This window comes from Brassica napus, chromosome A9 (assembly GCF_020379485.1).
Source record: "Brassica napus cultivar Da-Ae chromosome A9, Da-Ae, whole genome shotgun sequence".
In the NCBI taxonomy this organism is placed as follows: domain Eukaryota; kingdom Viridiplantae; phylum Streptophyta; class Magnoliopsida; order Brassicales; family Brassicaceae; genus Brassica; species Brassica napus.
Genome location: NC_063442.1, coordinates 42,651,517 through 42,670,050, shown reverse-complemented (window position 1 = coordinate 42,670,050; position 18,534 = coordinate 42,651,517). Strand labels below are relative to the sequence as shown.

The 18,534-nt window shown below is 35.4% G+C and overlaps 4 protein-coding genes across 4 annotated transcripts; 3 read left to right on the top strand and 1 right to left on the bottom strand.

The window, feature by feature from the left end:
- The first annotated feature begins 220 nt into the window (after positions 1–220).
- LOC111200403 (katanin p80 WD40 repeat-containing subunit B1 homolog KTN80.1-like) lies at positions 221–5,979 on the top strand. The gene is made up of 17 exons (XM_022691500.2): positions 221–1,142; positions 1,504–1,634; positions 1,716–1,833; positions 1,914–2,140; positions 2,229–2,331; positions 2,421–2,491; positions 2,708–2,782; positions 2,863–3,006; positions 3,096–3,258; positions 3,337–3,699; positions 3,790–4,005; positions 4,087–4,754; positions 4,830–4,904; positions 4,991–5,103; positions 5,266–5,382; positions 5,474–5,542; positions 5,679–5,979. Exons 1-17 carry the CDS (start codon positions 1,118–1,120, stop codon positions 5,737–5,739), a joined length of 2,739 nt encoding a protein of 912 aa, XP_022547221.1. The 5' UTR covers positions 221–1,117; the 3' UTR covers positions 5,740–5,979.
- A 340-nt stretch (positions 5,980–6,319) lies between these two features.
- LOC111209160 (endonuclease 1-like) lies at positions 6,320–9,413 on the bottom strand. The gene is made up of 9 exons (XM_022708996.2): positions 9,186–9,413; positions 8,237–8,417; positions 8,024–8,131; positions 7,795–7,850; positions 7,589–7,672; positions 7,407–7,502; positions 7,246–7,310; positions 7,099–7,172; positions 6,320–6,683 (listed from the first exon to the last, which is right to left on the bottom strand). Exons 1-9 carry the CDS (start codon positions 9,309–9,311, stop codon positions 6,562–6,564), a joined length of 912 nt encoding a protein of 303 aa, XP_022564717.1. The 5' UTR covers positions 9,312–9,413; the 3' UTR covers positions 6,320–6,561.
- A 584-nt stretch (positions 9,414–9,997) lies between these two features.
- LOC106414561 (syntaxin-125) lies at positions 9,998–11,310 on the top strand. The gene is made up of 2 exons (XM_013855195.3): positions 9,998–10,603; positions 10,696–11,310. Exons 1-2 carry the CDS (start codon positions 10,140–10,142, stop codon positions 11,126–11,128), a joined length of 897 nt encoding a protein of 298 aa, XP_013710649.1. The 5' UTR covers positions 9,998–10,139; the 3' UTR covers positions 11,129–11,310.
- Positions 11,311–15,285: 3,975 nt separating this feature from the next.
- LOC106415108 (sugar transport protein 1) lies at positions 15,286–18,392 on the top strand. Its single transcript, XM_048741824.1, has 4 exons — positions 15,286–15,594; positions 15,850–16,172; positions 16,793–17,422; positions 17,787–18,392. The coding sequence occupies exons 1-4, from the start codon at positions 15,462–15,464 to the stop codon at positions 18,264–18,266; spliced, it is 1,566 nt and encodes a 521-aa protein (XP_048597781.1). The 5' UTR covers positions 15,286–15,461; the 3' UTR covers positions 18,267–18,392.
- Positions 18,393–18,534: the final 142 nt, after the last annotated feature.

The window sequence follows — 18,534 nt, the reverse complement described above, 5'->3', positions numbered from 1 at the left end:
GTTGATTAGGACACAGGAGGGCCCGTTCTTGTGCACGAAAGGTATAAGCACCAAACATGGCAAGCACTTATAAAATCATGTTGTTGTGCTCATGCTCCAAAGATAAAAAGAAAGGAATTTTATAACAACCAGATTAATCAATTTCTACCTAATAAAAATTCAGATGAATAGAATATACGCAAATGTTACAGATCATGCCAATTAGGAGCTTAACTGTGATCTTTACTAAATAACCCTATTAGTATTAGACCAACCCCAAGTTTTAGTGTTTTGATTGGTTTTTCATATTTATTTATTTACATTTACAATATGATATTTTTTTTTTGATGTGGACATAATATCTAGCGTTTAAATCCAACCAAAAATATTTTAAAAATCTAAAAACATTAATAAAAATTTGTATGCGTAGTCAAACTTCAAATGAACGATTAAACAAATACATATAACCAAATAGTTTATAATCAATCTAATCCGAATTTGTCATTTGTAGATTGGATCGTTGTCTTTGGTTATAAGAAGAAAAAAAAAATCAAATGTTTGAGATGGTATGACATTCAATCTTGAATTAAGGCCACTTCATATATATTCAAATCGAATTAGTTGATGATCAACGTCATACAATACGAGTACGACAAATCAAGGGTATTTTCGTCAGGAGAATTTACGACGAGAAAACTGGATTCACGGCCCAATGCTCTGAAGTTTTCAATGTCTTTTTTTTTTTGTATCTGACATCATAAAATAAATCAAATAATACGAACGAGAATATTTGTTTTCAAAAAAATAATGAAAAAGACAGAATCTGAAAAGGTGGGAAGAAAAGTTCATAAGGTTTTTTTTTTTGGTTATGACTCGTCTCTGTTCTTTTTTTCTTCTGCTTCGTTCGTTGTTGGTACCACTCTTTGAATCTCTCGTTTCTTTTCAAGTACTTGTTCTTTTAAACTCTTGTCATGTCATATGACATTTAAAGATCTTTGAGAGATTTGGTGTAGTGACAACTACATTTTTCAAATTTTCTCTGTTTATTTCCCATCTCCGACTTTTAATTACGGGAAGCTGGAGATTGATTCGGTTTCAGCTTCGTATGATACTACGAGACTGAAACAGAGTTGCAACAATGGCGAAGCGTGGATACAAGCTGCGTATCCTTATTACATTATTCTCTGCTTGGAAACTTAATCTCAATTACAAAGTAACAAAATTTCTCTTAATATATCTATTTATTTTCACCCCTAGCATTTATAATTTTTTTTTTGTAAACTTAGTATTTAGAATTTTGCAATGATTATTTGTATAAATGCAGCTTTAGGGGTTTATCTACATTATGTTCTCTTTTTTGGTAATCTGTTATTAACAAAATCTTGATAAGTTTTTTTTTTTGGATTTTCCATGATATAAGAGACATTGTTTATTTGTATTTTCTCTGTTTTATTTTTGTCTGGATATGATTTGTTCTTTGTGTTATAAGTTATAACTTGACTTAATCTGTAAAAAAAAAAAAAGAGGAGTTCTTGGCACATTCAGCAAATGTGAATTGTCTAAGTATCGGAAAGAAGACAACACGGTTCCTTATAACCGGCGGAGATGACTGCAAGGTCAAACTCTGGTCAATCGGCAAGTCTACCTCTCTAACGGTCCGTCTCACATTTATCTCTTACTACTTGTTGCTCTTTGGTAGCAGAGTGATGCAACTTTCTTTCCTGTGTTTTCTGCAGAGTCTTTGTGGACATACAAGCCCTATTGACTCAGTAACTTTCAACTCGGAAGAAGCTTTGGTCCTCGCTGGAGCTTCTTCCGGTGTGATTAAGCTGTGGAATCTACAAGAAGCAAAGGGTAAAGCTTATATTAATTGTTAAAGTTTCAGATGGTGAGGTCTTGTTTTTTTTTTTCTAACTATTACTCTTGAAGTGTAGTGGTTCGAGGTTTTACTGGACACATATCAAACTGTTCTGCTCTTGAGTTTCATCCGTTTGGTCAATACCTTGCGTCTGGATCTAGTGACGCAACTCTAAAGATTTGGGATATCAGAAAGAAAGGATGCATCCAAACGTATAAAGGTCACACTCGTGGCATTAGTACTGTCAAATTTACTCCTGATGGGCGTTGGTTAGTGTCTGGTGGACTTGACAACGTTGTAAAGGTAAGAGCAGCAGTATCATTTTAATGTTTTTTTATCTTCTTAGTAGATGTTAGTGTAACAATGTACATTTGTTTGTTTTATGCAATAGATTTGGGATATAACTGCTGGAAAGCTCTTGCATGAGTTTAAGTTTCATGATGGACCTATCCGTTCCCTAGACTTCCACCCTCTTGAGTTTCTCCTAGCCACTGGTGAGTTTCTGACTCATTTTTAGGAGTAAACTGTTGCATACAGCCACATGTTTTGTTTTGAGGTCTTCTGATTTCATTTACTACTTCAGGTTCTGCTGACAGGACTGTGAAGTTCTGGGATTTAGAAACGTTTGAATTGATTGGATCTACTAGACCAGAGGTACCTGAGCTTGTGAAATTTTGTTTCTAATAGATTTTATCTATATTTGACTTATAACATGACTTGTTGTGGAGATATTGGTGTGAAAGAAAACCTCATAGATTGACCATATCAGAAAATGGTCATCTGATGAAGTACTAATCTAGATTTGGATTAACTTTGTAATATGTAACAAAACTTATCTTCTTCTTGGCATGTTCTGTCCGTTGTTCACAGGCCACTGGAGTTCGCTCAATTGCTTTTCATCCAGATGGAAGAACCCTTTTCTGTGGATTGGATGATAGCTTGAAGGTTTTTTTTTATTATCTTTGTGATGAACTACACAGCTTAGATGTTTATCTAGAGTCAAACGTTCATGGATTATAACGCAGGTTTATTCATGGGAACCAGTGATATGCCGGGATAGTGTTGAAATGGGATGGTCAACCCTTGGTGACTTCTGCATCAACGAAAACAAGTTCGTTGGCTGTTCATATTACCGAAACTCTGTTGGGATTTGGGTCTCAGATATATCGGTATGTCACCTATTGCACATGTCCATAAGTTCTGTGAAAGATGAATCTTGAAAACGTTTTGAAACTGTTTGTGTTGGTTTAATCTCCAGAAACTTGAGCCGTATGGAGCTGGATCTGAGGATGAGAATGAATGCATGGTGAAAAGATTCAGTGTCTTGGATGAGCAGGCTTCTGAGAGAAAGGGGTGTGGCTCAAGGGGAAGTTCATCCCCGGACTATGAGACAAAAGAGATAAAGAACATATACGTTGACTGTGAGTGAAACTGTCTTGATCAGATGTGTGCTTATAGCTTGTGCTTGGTCTGATATGAACCTCTCTTCTTTTTAAAAGCCATAGGTGGAACTTTGAAAGGGGCTATTAGGGCGAGCGAGAAGCAGAATGCAGATGACAAGTCTTCAAGAATGCATAGTGTTGTGGATAGTGATAGTGGGGAAGAATCTTCTCATTCAAGAAGTGAATCTGTCGCTTCCTCAAAAACTAATCCCGGAATGATGCTAAGACCAGCTCATGTAAGAAAGACTCTAGCAAAGTTTGAAGAATCAGCGTCTGTTCAATATGGAACTCGGAAGAAAAGCTCACAAGATATTGAAGAGGAGACACAAACTCGAAATGCTGAAGACTCAACCATCAAGGGGATTATGTACAAGTTTGAAAAAGCTTTATCATCCGAACCACCAACTGATGAAGCAACTCGTAGGTTCCATGTTCTCTTTAGTTACATTAAAATTTTAGCTTTAAGATATTTATTTTTATCTTTTTAATATCTTTGCAATCTTGCCTCAGGCATGCTGCATAAGCCACCTCGTGTACAGAGGTCATCCTATAACAACAACCACAATGAGTCAAGACGAGCAATGTCTGTTGATTCAGCGACTCTCAACAACAGCAAAGGTGGGTTGGAGTACTCAGGTAGAAACGTTGAGGATACAAATGACCAGCACAGTTCCACCAAAACTGAAAGAGTTCTTTCACCAGAAAAGCCTGGTGATGAACAGACAAGTAAGTTCTTGATTTAAAATCAAAACTATAAAGAAAGCTTTCTTAATAGTTATTGTTTTCATAACATTTAAATGTTTTCAGTAAAAGTTGTCTCCGGGAGAACACGCTCATTAGTTGAGAGGTTTGAGAGAGGAGAAAAAATTACCCATACAGAAGAAGCAGATAATACTAATGCAGTGGAGCAAGATCCGGATAAGACATCAAGACAGACAGGTGAAGCTCCTGTGGTAGTATCTACACGGCGAGCTAGAAGTACTCCAGCTCGAGTGATGCCTATTGTACTCAACATGAAATCTGATGAGCCTCCTTCAACACAACCAGCTAGGACTTCTTCAGTTCCAGTGATACTCAACCAGTCTACTAATGATGAGCCTTCTGTATCATTAACACAATCTAGAACCTCTCCAGCCCGGACATTGCCTTTGACACTCAATCAGGCAACACATATTGTTTTGTCAAGAAGACCACGTAGGACTTCCTCAGCTCGAGTAAGGCCTATGTCACTTAGTCAGGCAGTGAGCATGACATCTCATGAGTGTTCTGTAACATCAACACGTCCAGATAGGACTTCACCTGCCCGTGTAACTCAAATGCTGGCTACACCACCCACTGAGATTGATCAGGTGGCTGATATGGCTCAGGATGAGACACATTTATCATCACAAACTGATAGTGACATCACTGAGAATCTAATGCAAACTCATGAGGAGTTCTTAAGCACTCTTCAATCTAGATTGACAAAGTTACAAGTAAAGCATTCTTGTTTCTGTTCATTTCTCTGGCTACTATTTACTACAGTATTTGATTTTTTCACAAACATGCAGATTGTTAGGCATTTTTGGGAACGTAGCGATGTTAAAGGGGCAATAGGGGCTCTGAGAAAGCTGACAGATCAGTCTGTGAGCATCTCAGATTCTTAGTAGACTACATTTTTTTATTTGATGGTTGGATGTTTAGATTAGCTAACTCATATATACTGGGACAGGTTCAAGCAGATGTGATCAGTATTTTAACAGACAAGATAGAGATTCTTACATTGGATATGTTCTCTCAATTGGTCCCTGTCCTTACAAGCTTATTGGGTAGCAGGACAGAAAGGTAAATAAAGATCATATTATATTTCCACCTTAGCCATGTTGTTTTAGCTTTTGATAAACTCAACTCCAGTTTATGATTGAGGGAAGAAATAAATTTTTATAAACAGTCTTTGTGCTTTATCTGATGTCATGTTTAAGTTGAGATTGTTAAATGATTGTTCAGGCCTGTTAATGTGTCCTTGGACATGCTCTTGAAGCTTGTAGCAGTGTTCGGTACAGTTATACGCTCAACTGTCACAGCTCCAAGGATAGTCGGCGTTGATCTTCATGCGGATGAAAGGTACTCGAGTTCATGACACTCTCTTGAACCTCAGTTACTTTAATACTTTGCTCTTCATATACCAAGAGAAGTAAAAGGAATCACAATGCAGGATACAAATCTGCCAAGTTTGTTCTGCGGGACTGCACAAGATTCAAAGGATTCTTCCAATTCTCGCAAGGTAAAAACATCATAAGCATCTTGGTTTCTTCATCTTCCTAATGAATCTAACTAACTGTTGATGTTTTTAGAATCGGATTATCTTCTTATTGCTCTTGTTTTTTTTTTGGGCTCTCTCTTCTTACGTGTGAATACAGAAGAGGCGGTCTAATAACAAGAAAGGCTCAAGAACTAAACCTTGTTCTTCAACAAACATAGCCACATGCAAAGCAAACAATGATCATGGAGCTGCTCTGCAAGTTCTTTTTAACTATAAACTGCAAAGAAGCGCCTTGTGTCTCACGGAACTTTTTAATATCTGCGGATTCATATATATTAGTGAGAAAGGAAATATTTAAATCTCTAGAAGAAATACTTGGAAACTAATTTGGTATATGGTTGTAAATCAAATCATATAATTGGCCTGAGTAGCTTCAATTCTTGATTTGTTTGTTGTCATCGGTTCTCCATCAAGCAAGTGTTGCATCTAATGATTTTAAACAAAGCCTGCAACTTCTTATACCCTTCCACTGAGTTCTTTGTGATCGGTTTCTTAATGGTGTCACAGAACACTCGTATCTACAATACAGCTTGAAATAGATGTAGAGGTCATCAGTTGAATTCTGGATCAGTGTGTTAGATAAACACCACATACGCTTAACATGAAGGCCATAGCATGCCATTGCTCAATTCGCTTTGGAATCAGAGATCTTATAATCATATTCTCTGCTTTGGTTTTCTACCTCTCCTTCAGATTTTCTTCTTTTTTGCTCTCTAAAACTTAGGCATGTTCATCATCTCAAGAAAAACTTTAAACATTTCAACTAAAATAATATAATTATAGTATATAAAACAATCACACGATGAAACTAGCATATGATTTAATCCTAAACACATGTACAAATAACTAGCCCCGCAGGCATTAGGCGTCAAATGGAAATAGCTACTAAGAAAAGAGTGTCCGATCAGTCTTATGGAATTTTGTAAATAACCAAATAGTTTCCTAATCAGATGTTTTGGTGATCCTGGTCCGGTTTCGGTTCAAGTGGCAGCAACATCAGCATGGTTTTCACTAAAAATCCGGTTTAGTACCATGGCTAGTCTAAGTCCTCCCTGAACAATTCTCTTCATCACTATTGGCATCCTTGTATCGAAATACTCCTCTGCAAAAACGTATTCTAGGGAAATTAGTTTTTATTTTCTTATAGAATTATGGTATTACCCAAAAAGAGTGATTAATGTTATTCAGATCAACAAACTAAATTTTATAATCCATTATATTCAAAATTTCTTAACAATCAATCTAATCAATGCCGTTAGTTATAAGCCTAAAGTTAAGAATTCTTTGTTAAATTCAAGATTTCAGACTTTGTCATTAGTCTTTTGAATCTTAAGATATGGTTACCATATTGTCAAAGTATATTTGACAATCAGAAATCGAGGGTATTCGGTTCATTTGTTAAATAAAAACTCAAAACCGAATTCATACTACTCAACTCGTTTGGTTAAATTTATTTGATTCGATTTGTAATTAAACTAATTTTGTTTAGTAAAAGATTAAAAAAGTAAACGATGTACCTGATAATGTTACACCTGACGTCACGCCTTCATATCCATATTTACAAGCTAATTCTATACTCTCAGAAGCATACCTACAAATACATTTTCAATTTATTCATTTCACGCTATTGAACCGGTTTTCAACCCAAACAATTTAAAACTTACGTGTGTGGACAAGCGAGAAGATCGTTGCACTCTGTCCACGAAGATATATCGTCTTTCCATAATCCCTAATATTTTATGATAAACCATTATATGTATAAGTCATCGGTTACAAAACGATTACATATGAAAATCCTTGTAGAATATAGTGAATGGTGTATTACATTGGTGATGTTCTTCTCAAGATCTTCTTGGAGAAGATCCAAGTCCTTGTCGTAGTATTCTTTTAGAGCCGTGAGAATGATCTCCCTGTCCCATACCTTTACAGTTTTCTTTTCATTTAGTAATCATTTTTTATCGTAATGAAGTTTCTTCCAAGTTGTAAAAGTATTAAAAAAAAACTTACATGATGTAAATTTGATTTGTGTCTGTACCAGCGTAATTTTATCGTGTTTCCTCCTTCATCGCTTGTGAATCCGACATGCATCGGCTTTTACAAGAATATATATATATATAAATATGTTATGCAGTAACAAGCTAGTTAGAATTAAATATCTGAAAATAACAAATATACAATAACTATATAATGTGGAATCGGGAGGAATAATAAACCTGATGAATATCTCCCACAAAATGAGACAAGAACAAAAGGGCTTCGGTCATGTTATCTGTGAGATTAAACAAGACTATAATCAGTAACAAAAAGTTTTAAAAATCCTTAAGTGAAAAACACATCAAAACGAAGCGAAATATTAACGTTTTCCTTTTTGAAAAATCGAATTATATGGAGTTAATATTTGTATATCGTTATTATAGTAAATAAATACAAAAGACCACGTACGTCGACGATCAGATATTCCTTCACTGTAATGCTGAAGCTGAGACGTGAAATTCTGTATTGCTCCGTCCACACACATATCCTTTAACCCATGTTGATCATGACAATCCCCTATTAAATTATTTACAGTATTAAAAAATCATTTTTCACATTTGTTAACTACGGCTCAAGAATGATAGAACCGGAAAGTAAAGGAGATTTCGGTTTATGGCTTACTGTCGTATTCGTAAGAGCAGGCTTGGTCAGGAGTGTCGATGTAATGGAGAGGGCTGGTCCAACGGTACTTATACCAATATCGGATCTGGTCAGGCCACACACACAATACCGATAAATCTCCTTTCACGTAATCTGGTAATAAATTCTTGACGGCATGTGCCGGTCCTGCTTCTAAAAGATTCTGTTCACACCACATAAACGCCATTAGTGTGACTTTGTAAGAACTGCCAAAGAGAATCTTTAAATTTGATACGGCTCAATATCGTATTAGTCTTAATTACTCGTATGCATAACCATATATATGAGATATATCTCCAACCTCACTCCATATTTTACTCCAAAATTGAGAAAATTAAATAAAAAATGAAGTAATAAACAAAAAATAAAAACATTGCTCTATATGGAGTGAGGTTGGAGATGCCCCTAAAAACGGATGACTAGTAAAAATGAGAAATTTTCCGGTTTTTAATAACAATAATTATTATGTCAATCATACTTTAAATTTTATTATAGGTATGTTTAATACAGTTATCATAATCATTTTTGTATATAATTAGAATTCGGGTCCATGGATTCATTTAATACACTATAGAAAATTTGATGGAGTCTGATTTCAGTGTTCAAGCAGCCGTTGCCTAAATGCTCTCAACTGCTTGTCAAACTTCATAGCAATATATATATTTTTTTCAGCAGTATTAGTTTAATCGTATACGATCTAAAATCTAAATGTATAGTTTTAAGTGATCATAAATGTCAAGGCTAAATTATATTTGCTTCGGTAACTTGTTTCATATTTCACTATTTGGATAAGTGTGTATAATATGGTGGCAACTAATATTTATTTAATTATTAGCTCTACTATTTCGGATTATCCGGTCCAAATTGACTGACAAAAGGTTAGATAATCACTACAATACTTGATTCAAATACACATAGATCATTAACTTACTTGAGCAATCCGGCATGTAAGAATGTGACCTTCTTTACTCCAACTTTGGACAGGAGTAACGGAACACAAAACTACTACACCAAATACAAGAGCCAACGTCGTGGATGATCTACAAGCCGATGCCATATCTTCAACCTTTGAATCTTTTGTGGAATGATTTCTTCTTGTGTAAAGAGTGTCTTCTTCTATGTATTCTTGTTTACAACAACTTCATAAAATTTTGCAAGCAGAACACACATAGACATTATATATATATAGAGAGAGAGACAATTTGGGATTACAAGTTAGTTTTTTTGGGTCTGAGCGGTTACGTTACATACAAGTAACATACAGATGTTGAGTTTGTGTGCAAGCAAGATATTTCGAGTCTCATACGTTCTTTTCGTAAAGTTGACAAAAGGAACACGATATATATATAACATTAAAACAAAGAGTCGTTATCTTACTGATTAAAAGCATATTCCTCAATTGTAGCAGCATCTTCCCTACGCGACATATACAACTCATTACGTAAACAAACAGCGACTAGATACTCAGATTGAATATTTGACTCAGATTGAAATAGCAGCATGCCAGCATGTTTATATTTTTTTTCTAAACCTAATATCTTTTTCATCAAACACGTCTTGGAAAAACATGAATATAGCAGAAAGTTAGACCCATAATTGGGCTCGGGGCTCGGCCCATTATTAGGGTAACAACGTCTTTTTAACAAAGTGAGCTAATTTGGTTAAGAAAAAGTTATGCCATTAACTAATTTTAGACAATTACCAAAACTGCATGCGACTCTCATTCTAATATAACAAAAAAAAACCTCCCAACAAAACCTCATCGCATCTTCCTCGTACTCAGGCAGAGAGGAGGACGAGGGTGATGATCATCATTCAAAAGCACTAAAAAGAAAAAATCACAAGAAAATAATAATTGTACATAACTAAAAAAAATAGTAAAAAAATGAATGACTTATTCTCAAATTCATTCAAGAGGAACCAGGCTCAATTTGGCGATGTTGAAGCAGGTCAAGAAACGATGAACCTCGATAAATTCTTCGAGGATGTCGAGAATGTGAAGGATGACATGAAAGGAATCGAGACTCTTTATAAGAAGCTTCAAGACTCTAACGAAGAATGCAAGACGGTTCACAATGCCAAGAAGGTGAAGGAGCTACGAGCTAAGATGGATGGAGACGTAGGTCAGGTCCTTAAGAGGGTCAAAATGATCAAGCAGAAGCTCGAAGCCCTAGAGAAAGCTAACGCTAATAGCCGTAATGTCCCTGGTTGTGGGCCCGGTTCGTCTACGGATAGGACTCGGTCGTCTGTGGTTAGCGGTCTCGGGAAGAAGCTCAAGGACTTGATGGATAGTTTCCAGGGTCTACGTTCAAGAATGAACGATGAGTACAAAGAAACCGTAGAACGCAGGTCTTTCCATTTTCGGTTTCTTGTATCGCAAGCTATTGCTATGTTTATATTCTTGTATAGAAGGATATATGACTATGTTGGAATCGGTGTAGGTATTTCACAATAACAGGAGAACAAGCTGACGAGCAAACAATTGATAACTTGATTGCAAGCGGTGAGAGTGAAAATTTTCTCCAAAAAGCGATTCAAGAGCAAGGAAGAGGTCAGATCATGGACACTATATCTGAGATTCAAGAAAGACATGATGCAGTGAAGGAGATTGAGAAGAATCTACTCGAGTTGCACCAAGTTTTCTTGGACATGGCGGCTCTAGTGGAAGCTCAAGGGCAGCAACTCAACAATATAGAGAGTCATGTGGCAAAGGCGAGCTCGTTTGTGAGAAGAGGGACTGAGCAGCTCCAAGATGCGAGGGAGTACCAAAAGAGCTCGAGGAAATGGACATGTTACGCCATTATTCTCTTTATCGTTGTCTTTATCCTTCTTCTTATTCCTGCTCTACCCCATATTATGCTCATGTTGAAGTGAAGTGGCTAGAGAGCTTGGTCTTGATTGTCACAATATCTCTTCTCTTATTCATTTTTTTTTTGGCTCTATGGGATCGATGAAGAATAGTTAGACTATGGTAACAACCATGAAAAGAAATTTGTAGAAAATGTTTTGAAACACCGGTTTGTTATCACATTCTTTTTAATGCAATCCTGAGTTTTGGATGTGTTATCCTCCATCTTTAGTGTTTGATGTGACAATGTTATGTATTAGGGTTTCTATATAATTAAAAAAAACAAGTGAAACAGATCACTTCTCTCTTAGGCCATGATTAACCCCGGTCTTTTAATTGAGATTCTTAACTTCGAATAAAAGACGGTTCTTAGCTTTTAAATAAGAAAAATTAAAAAAAATGTTAGACGTCTTTTCCAAAGTGTAAAAAACTATAAAAAAAATGACAAATCATGAGTTAAGAGACCGGAGTTAATTATGATATTAGTTTTCTTTTGATGAAGCTAACTTTAAGTAACCTATAATAGTAATTTTTTTTGGAAAAAACAGGACCCTAAAATGTGAAAATTATTTGAAATTATTTGGGACTTAGTGAAATGCCTTTTTGATTATACACCAAGCAGTCAAGCATTACCTTGCGAGTAGCGATATTGATGAATTTTCTTAACTATTTTTGTTTATTTGTATATAACGTATTTCTGTGTGCGCATATATGATGTATCCATTATTGTCCCCCCCCCCCCCCCCCCCCCCCCTTTATCATACTAAGATTTTTGGACCATCTCCAATGGATAGAACCCATCATGAATTTTAATGATTAATTTCTATTGTGAAGTTTAGAATCTCTTGTAATTTATCATGTTCAATAGTAGAACCTTTTTGAAATTTTTAAAAGAGAAAGTGAAAACAAAAAGAAATAAAAGCAAAAAAGAGAAAGAAACACATACACAAAAAGAGCCAATAAAAATATGACACTTTAGAGGTTCTTATAAATTCTAAAAACTCTATTTAAGAATTTGTCATTAGCCTTTTATTTATTTTTTATTTATTTATTGGGCTTTTTTTTAAGAATCTTTCCTTAAAAACCTTATTTTGTAGAACTATAAATACAAATCAAAAGTCAACGGAAGGAGAGACCAGCTAAGTCTTGCTGTAAAATTGCTTTGATTGCGCCATTAGGGCATCAGCATCAATGAACCTTGAGGGAGGTTCATAACTTTAATTTTTTTTATTATTATTTTTTTTTAATTTTTCTGTTTGATTTTTTTTTTAAAAAAAAAAAAAAAATTAAGCGGACTAATCACGGGCCGCCACGTGGCGTGGGGCCCGCGATACAGTGATGAACCAGGTTCATCCCAGTGAACCTGCAAGAGCTGAGTTCACCAAAAATAAAATATTTTAATATTTTTTTTTTTTGGGAAATGTGTGAACTTCTGGTTGAACCTTCAATGCATATGCTCTTAGTTTCAGCCATTCGGCACGAATAAACATGTTTTGTCGGTCAACGCCTTATATTTAATTTCAATAGAATTCTGTTACTTGACACAAGAAACTACTAGTCAAGTCACATTCAATCGATGTTGAAATGTGTGTGGTATGATATTCACACTATTATGAATATGGAAAGTATAAGCCACTGTTAGGTTATACTTCAAAAATAGAATTTCCTCTTTTACATTAGGTTTTATCAAACCATTATAATGATTTGATGATGCATTTAACTATTAGCTAAGTCAAAGAAGTAATCCGTCATAAAAGCCGCATAGAACTTAGTTTGCTCATGTGTTAAAAGAAAAAAAAAAAAAAACCTTCGTTTGCTCTCTTGTTTCATCCTTCAGATTTATCTTCTGCTGTCTGTGTAGAGATTGGCCCTTGATTTGGTGCAAGCGCGAACCAAACCAAAACATATCACTTTATAATCGAACTGAACAATCAAATATTTTATCGCGTTGTGTCAAGACCCTTGGGTCAAGACTCAAGACACATGGCGGTGAGTCAAACAAACCCAAACACAATGGGCGCCACTGGCTTGGGACCATATATCCTTCCTTTAGTTGACCTTGACTTCATTTATTATTTTTTCAGTTTTTTTTTCTCCTATTGTTTAATTCATTTTTGCGTAGATATTATTTTTGAAATTTATCTTTGTATATTCCCTTGAGATAACACACGGGACCATTTGTTTCCATCTTATATTTTAAAATTTTAGTCTGTCCTACATATAAATATCTTATCTTTATCACGCATAATTTAAACTCTTACAAACACGTTATAATTCGTTCCTTTCAAATATCAATGTTGTGGCAATTATATTTACGTATTTGACAAATATGTAACTTGATTTTTTTTGCGGATGTTAAAAAAAAAAATTGATCTTTTTTGCCGTGAGTTTGGATTCGAAATAAGAAGAAAGAAACAATTTGGTAAAAACCTGGGACCTGTCCAAGGGCTATTTAGGAATTTTGGAGTATGAGGTGCCACGAGTCTGGGAAAAGAACGAGCCCAGATTTTTCAAATTTACATCTAAACCCTTTATTTTGAATAATTTCTCTACTCCCCCGAACTTTTTCTTTATCCATATTCGCTCTTTTATTTGAAGCTATATTTCCAATTGATCAGAAAATCTAATTAACATCAAAGACTCAAGTCTATATAGATTACATGACATTATTAAAAAGTTTCTTAGTAAATGGTTACATATATTTTATATATGATGCAGTAAGATTGTGGAAACAAAATATTTTTATTTTATTATAATATTGTATAGTACTATTTCATACGCGTATGAATCTATCCTTATATCACGGAATTATATATGTGAACGTTAGAAACAAATTTCAAACTTAGAAAGAATATGGATAAGAGTTCCACGTAACTATTTTTTTTTTTTTTTGAAACTGAGTTCCACGTAACTATTGGTGCATTGTTATGTTGTTTCTTGCAAACCAGATATTGAGTGGTCGAAAAAACAACTATTTGTGAACAAAAAACTTTATATCTGTAAAGAAAGATTTGAGGTCACGTTATAAGAAAAACCATGCTGCATCCCATGAAACAAGTTAATTCCAGAAACATGTATCCAAAACAAATTTAATGTTATCCAAATAGATAAAGCCAACTAGTTGGAGCGTCGAATGAAGTGCGATCCTTGCTGATTGACTTCTACAATTAATTCTGCCACCCAGTCCACCGACCTGACTCTTCTTTTGGGTTACGTTTAATGCCATGATAACAAGTGATAAGGAGTATTTATTAACGTTACCGTTATCTGGTTTTCAAGTAATCGATAGTGAATTTATTAATACGTATAAACTGATAGTATTAGTCAAATTAAGGGTATAAAGTACAGTACATAGTCTAGAGTACTATGTTGAACGTATTAAAAAAATGATATGAGTGGGATAATGGTATGATTGTACTATGTCATAGTTCTATAGATGTTTATTTTGTAACATATAGTTCTATAAATGTTTTGTTTGAGCCTATTTTGGAAATTACTGGATGGGTGTTAGGAATTGGATAGAGCCGTTGAACCATCAAGTGGATCTTAAAAGTAAAAATTGTAAGATGACAAAAAAAGAAGAAGTAAGAATTGTATTTGATTTACACTTTTACAGTCATGCGGACATATGCGAGAATCCTATTCACATCCACATTAAACAGTTATGACAACCCCACAACTTTACAAAATTGATTTGTCAGCTTTGGTTGGATTTAGTTTGTTTAGATACATGTTCACTTTATGAAATTTACTAAAACCATTTCTAAAACGTTTCATGAATCATGATTGTTCTATTTCACTAATCCATTAATTATCTTACTATGACACACTTCATTATTCATCTGACAAACGGTTATCACCTAAAATTTATCACTTTATGCACAGTAATTATAGGGTTATGCTCATTTATGTTTATAGGAGAAATATGAGAAAATATCCTATCATAACTATGCTCTAAGCAAGCTACGTACTAACATTTGTAATAAGTTCACTTAGAAAAAAAAATAAAATAATATAAAAGCATGTTCACATAGCGGTCACCAAGTTGCTCAAAATCATGAAACAGCCAAACCTTATTCAATTTTCTTATGATGTGGACATTAGCAAAAAAATAATTACGAGAAACATCAAATTATTCTGAATCACAGCTAATATAATACGAAAATAATCAAATACAGCTCAACACTTATACGGAACCATAACCTTCTCTTCCCCCAGTGTCTATATAAATAACTCTTTCAAGTGATGTCTGGTCTCTCCATCAAACTTCTTTTCAATTTCGCTTACATCTTAGCGAAAGAGAGGGGTTGTAAAAAAAACTAAAAACTTCAGGGTTCTCTTTTAAATTTTCTTTCAAAAATGCCTGTGGGTGGATTCGTTGTCGGAGATGGCCAAAAGGCTTATCCCGGCAAACTCACTCCCTTTGTTCTCTTCACTTGCGTCGTCGCTGCCATGGGTGGTCTAATCTTCGGATACGATATTGGTATCTCTGGTAAGTATCTCACTATTTCTAAGCTTTTACATTTTCACCCCACAAGTATCTATGTTATCATCCCCATGCTCGAAATTTTAAAAGTGATTCCATAATGAAATATCAACAAAATTGCCTCTCATGTTTCTCTCCTTTCATAAACACCCATATGACTCAAAAATACATGCATAATAATCAACACTTATAGATTTTTATAAATTTATAATGTTTCTATAGAGTCATGAAAACCCTGTCTGATCAATTTTAATATAACAGGTGGTGTGACGTCGATGCCGTCTTTTCTCCGGCGATTTTTCCCGTCGGTTTACCGTAAACAGCAAGAAGACGCGACAACGAATCAGTACTGTCAATACGATAGTCCAACGCTTACGTTGTTCACCTCGTCGCTGTATTTGGCAGCGCTAGTTTCGTCGCTTGTGGCTTCCACCGTGACAAGGAAGTTCGGACGACGGCTCTCGATGCTCTTCGGGGGCATACTCTTCTGCGCCGGAGCTCTTATCAATGGCTTTGCTAAACACGTTTGGATGCTCATCGTCGGCCGTATCTTGCTTGGTTTTGGTATCGGTTTCGCTAATCAGGTCCGTCACTAATAACCATAAACTTCAATTATAATGATTTTAACTATCATTACTAACCATAATAGTAAAATTATAAATTTTTCATTTTCATATTTAAGTCACCAGTAGAAAAAATCAAATTGGATAAACTTTCTACGTGGTATCTTATAAAATTCAGTGAACTGAAACTTATATTTATTTCGCTATAAATGTACCTTGGTTTTAAAAAAGTCATGGACCAACCACTTCCATTGAACATAATCATCAAATAATTAGGTCAAGTTGACATTATTATTTTTCTCTTGCTTTTACTATCAGTTTACAACGACGTTCATTACTTTCCACATTTTATTATATGATACAACAATTATTTAATTTCTTATTGATTTGTTCTCGGCTGAATATCCACAACTGCACATGGTCTGTTCTTTTAGCCCGTGACGTCTCTTTCCCCTTACTTTAGATGATTTAATAACTTAATATATTGTTTTTGACGTCATATCGTATAATATAACTTTTGATCACTCACTGATAGGAATCTTTAGTTAGAAAAGGTCATATTCGGACCGTATCTATTTGAGGTTATAAGATATTGACGTTACTAACCTACATGTTTACATGTTATACTTTTTTTATTACAGTCTGTGCCACTTTACCTATCTGAAATGGCTCCATATAAATATAGAGGAGCGCTAAACATTGGCTTCCAGCTTTCGATTACTATCGGAATCCTAGTAGCCGAAGTACTCAACTACTTCTTTGCCAAAATCAAAGGCGGTTGGGGATGGCGGCTCAGTCTCGGTGGTGCGGTGGTCCCTGCTCTTATCATAACACTCGGCTCTCTTGTCCTCCCTGACACTCCCAACTCAATGATTGAGCGAGGCCAGCACGAGGAAGCCAAAACCAAGCTCAGACGTATCCGTGGCGTCGATGACGTCAGCCAAGAGTTCGACGATTTAGTAGCAGCTAGTAAAGAGTCTCAGTCGATAGAGCATCCGTGGACAAACCTCCTCCGCCGTAAGTACCGGCCTCATCTCACCATGGCCATTATGATTCCCTTCTTTCAGCAGCTCACCGGAATTAATGTGATTATGTTTTACGCTCCCGTTTTGTTCAACACCATTGGTTTCACGACCGACGCTTCTCTCATGTCCGCCGTGGTCACTGGCTCGGTTAACGTCGCTGCCACGCTTGTGTCGATCTACGGTGTTGACAAGTGGGGACGTAGGTTTCTATTCCTCGAAGGCGGTACACAAATGCTAATATGCCAGGTAAGGAAACACATATATCTACTTTCTTAATTTAATCAGACATAAACATATTTGACTTATCATGTGAAGTTATGATCTATAAACATATATAAACATAATTGGATATAAACCGTTTGATATCATGATATGAACTTATAATTGACTTTATATGTGCCTAGAGAGTGATTTTATTGGGTAAGAACATTAATATACGAATACATGCTGACGTAAATGAATGTCTAGATATCAATTATAATTAGATAGAAACGTTAATATATCATGATTTAGTCCTCATGTATATGGTTTCAAAACTATTTGCATGCACTAGTCTCTATCCATTAAACTAATGAAAATATGGTGTTCGTTTTGTCTTATGTGATTATAGGCTGTGGTTGCTGCATGCATCGGGGCCAAGTTTGGGGTAGATGGGACCCCTGGTGAGCTACCAAAGTGGTATGCTATAGTGGTTGTAACATTTATATGCATCTATGTGGCGGGTTTCGCGTGGTCATGGGGTCCGCTAGGGTGGTTAGTACCTAGTGAGATCTTCCCGTTGGAGATAAGGTCAGCCGCTCAGAGTATCACGGTGTCAGTGAACATGATCTTCACGTTTATAATCGCGCAGATCTTCCTGACGATGCTTTGCCATTTGAAGTTCGGTTTATTCCTTGTGTTTGCCTTCTTCGTTGTGGTGATGTCGATCTTCGTCTACATATTCTTGCCTGAGACGAAAGGGATTCCGATAGAGGAAATGGGACAAGTGTGGAGGTCACATTGGTATTGGTCAAGGTTTGTGGAGGATGGTGAGTATGGGAATGGGCTTGAGATGGGCAAGAGCAGCAACCAAGGAACTAAACGTGTTTGATTTTGTTTAGTTTGTTTTAATCAGGAAATTTTAAGAAGGAAAAAATATTTGTAATTTCTAATTTCGGTCAAGAAAAGAAGAGTATTATTGCACTCCATGGTCGGAGGAGGCATATGATTTTTTTTATATCTATCTTTCTGACTAAGTCGTGCCTCTTAGAATTTTCTTCTCATTCTCTCGCATACTCTCACTTACTTAGAATCCTGAAGGAGAAAAACTAAAATAAAGTTTTCATGGATACCTTCCCTTCATACGGATGATTGTACGT

What these genes read in the sequence shown, in the direction of transcription:
- LOC106414561 (XM_013855195.3), top strand. Translation starts at nt 10,140, where the DNA reads ATGAATGACTTATTCTCAAATTCATTCAAGAGGAACCAGGCTCAATTT. An exon ending in AAAGAAACCGTAGAACGCAG is followed by an intron (nt 10,604 to 10,695) that starts GTCTTTCCATTT and finishes GAATCGGTGTAG; the next exon opens with GTATTTCACAATAACAGGAG.
- LOC106415108 (XM_048741824.1), top strand. Translation starts at nt 15,462, where the DNA reads ATGCCTGTGGGTGGATTCGTTGTCGGAGATGGCCAAAAGGCTTATCCC. An exon ending in GTATCGGTTTCGCTAATCAG is followed by an intron (nt 16,173 to 16,792) that starts GTCCGTCACTAA and finishes TTTTTATTACAG; the next exon opens with TCTGTGCCACTTTACCTATC. An exon ending in CACAAATGCTAATATGCCAG is followed by an intron (nt 17,423 to 17,786) that starts GTAAGGAAACAC and finishes ATGTGATTATAG; the next exon opens with GCTGTGGTTGCTGCATGCAT.
- LOC111209160 (XM_022708996.2), bottom strand. Translation starts at nt 9,311, where the DNA reads ATGGCATCGGCTTGTAGATCATCCACGACGTTGGCTCTTGTATTTGGT. An exon ending in TTGAGAAGAACATCACCAAT is followed by an intron (nt 7,311 to 7,406) that starts GTAATACACCAT and finishes ATAAAATATTAG; the next exon opens with GGATTATGGAAAGACGATAT. An exon ending in CTTCTCGCTTGTCCACACAC is followed by an intron (nt 7,173 to 7,245) that starts GTAAGTTTTAAA and finishes ATGTATTTGTAG; the next exon opens with GTATGCTTCTGAGAGTATAG.
- LOC111200403 (XM_022691500.2), top strand. Translation starts at nt 1,118, where the DNA reads ATGGCGAAGCGTGGATACAAGCTGC. An exon ending in TTTGGGTCTCAGATATATCG is followed by an intron (nt 3,007 to 3,095) that starts GTATGTCACCTA and finishes TTTAATCTCCAG; the next exon opens with AAACTTGAGCCGTATGGAGC. An exon ending in GAAAGCTGACAGATCAGTCT is followed by an intron (nt 4,905 to 4,990) that starts GTGAGCATCTCA and finishes ATACTGGGACAG; the next exon opens with GTTCAAGCAGATGTGATCAG.